At 44.9% G+C, this 958-nt stretch overlaps 1 protein-coding gene across 1 annotated transcript in view; it reads right to left on the bottom strand.

Moving 5' to 3' along the window:
• Nucleotides 1-244: 244 nt before the first annotated feature.
• The window catches only part of LOC119591385 (zinc finger protein 286A-like), a gene marked incomplete in the record, with an annotated part of 57,791 nt that continues 57,077 nt past the window's right edge, over nt 245-958 (bottom strand). The window contains 2 exon segments of the mRNA XM_037940125.1: nt 245-642; nt 815-945. Coding sequence (XP_037796053.1) covers nt 487-642; nt 815-945 — 287 coding nt within the window.

Genomic DNA, 958 nt, shown 5'->3' with positions numbered 1-958 from the left:
CCATGTATTTTCAGACGAAATACAATTACAAATTAGTCATAATCTAATCTAATGCGACGTTAACAAGTATCCCTGATAAGTTTTAATGCAAGGCTATTCATCTCCACGCTGTGACGTTACACAGATGGATTTCTTACTGAAATTAGTAGAATAATTGACCACTGCACTATTCAACGAAACAATTCATACAGCCTGATTGAATAAAGATCACTGCCCGGTTTTTAGGGTGAAATGATAAATTACATTTCCTGTATTAATTTTCTTTAATGTATCTTAATTTGACTGGCAGGTTGGTAAAGACGAGGAGTGTCAACTTCCTCGAAATGTAAGGATGCTGATACAGACACAGTTGCATTTAAATTGGCACCAGTTTCAGCAGAAAATAGTGAAGAAAATATATTGAGATCAAGATCCGAACTCAAACCAGTTTAATGGTATTGAACAAAATGTACACATGTGAACACCAGCATTCCCACTGGTTTAGATCTAACTGAAATTCCCTGTCAAGTAAAGAAGGGTCGAGCCTGGGTGTTCCGGCGCCACATACGAAGGGGGCTCCGAGGCGACGACCGAGGCTGCCTGGTTTGCTTGGTACTGCTCCGACGAGAGGATCAGGTCTCCGGACGCCGAGGACAGGGGGTCCTGCATGGAAGAAGACAGACATGAAATGAAAGGGGATTCACTGCCATATCAAAACTAATGAATCATTGAGACTTTGGTACTTGTACATTGTATTGTGGAATGATAGGGCTATAGAAACACCTTTGCCAACACTCTTAATTCATAAAACAGGAAAACTACTTCGGCCCCCGACCTGATTGACAATGTGGACCGTGGTTGGCACGACAGGGACAGAGATGGCCGTGCTGGCCGCGCCCTGGCCCGCCAGCCGTCGAAGGCCCGAGCCACCGGGGCTGTCTCCGCCCACGATCACGCCGTTGTTCTCTGGGACAAACTT

This window comes from Penaeus monodon, chromosome 28, assembly GCF_015228065.2.
Source record: "Penaeus monodon isolate SGIC_2016 chromosome 28, NSTDA_Pmon_1, whole genome shotgun sequence".
In the NCBI taxonomy this organism is placed as follows: domain Eukaryota; kingdom Metazoa; phylum Arthropoda; class Malacostraca; order Decapoda; family Penaeidae; genus Penaeus; species Penaeus monodon.
The sequence above is the reverse complement of the archived record's forward strand: the minus strand, read 5'-3'. Positions and strand labels throughout refer to the sequence as shown.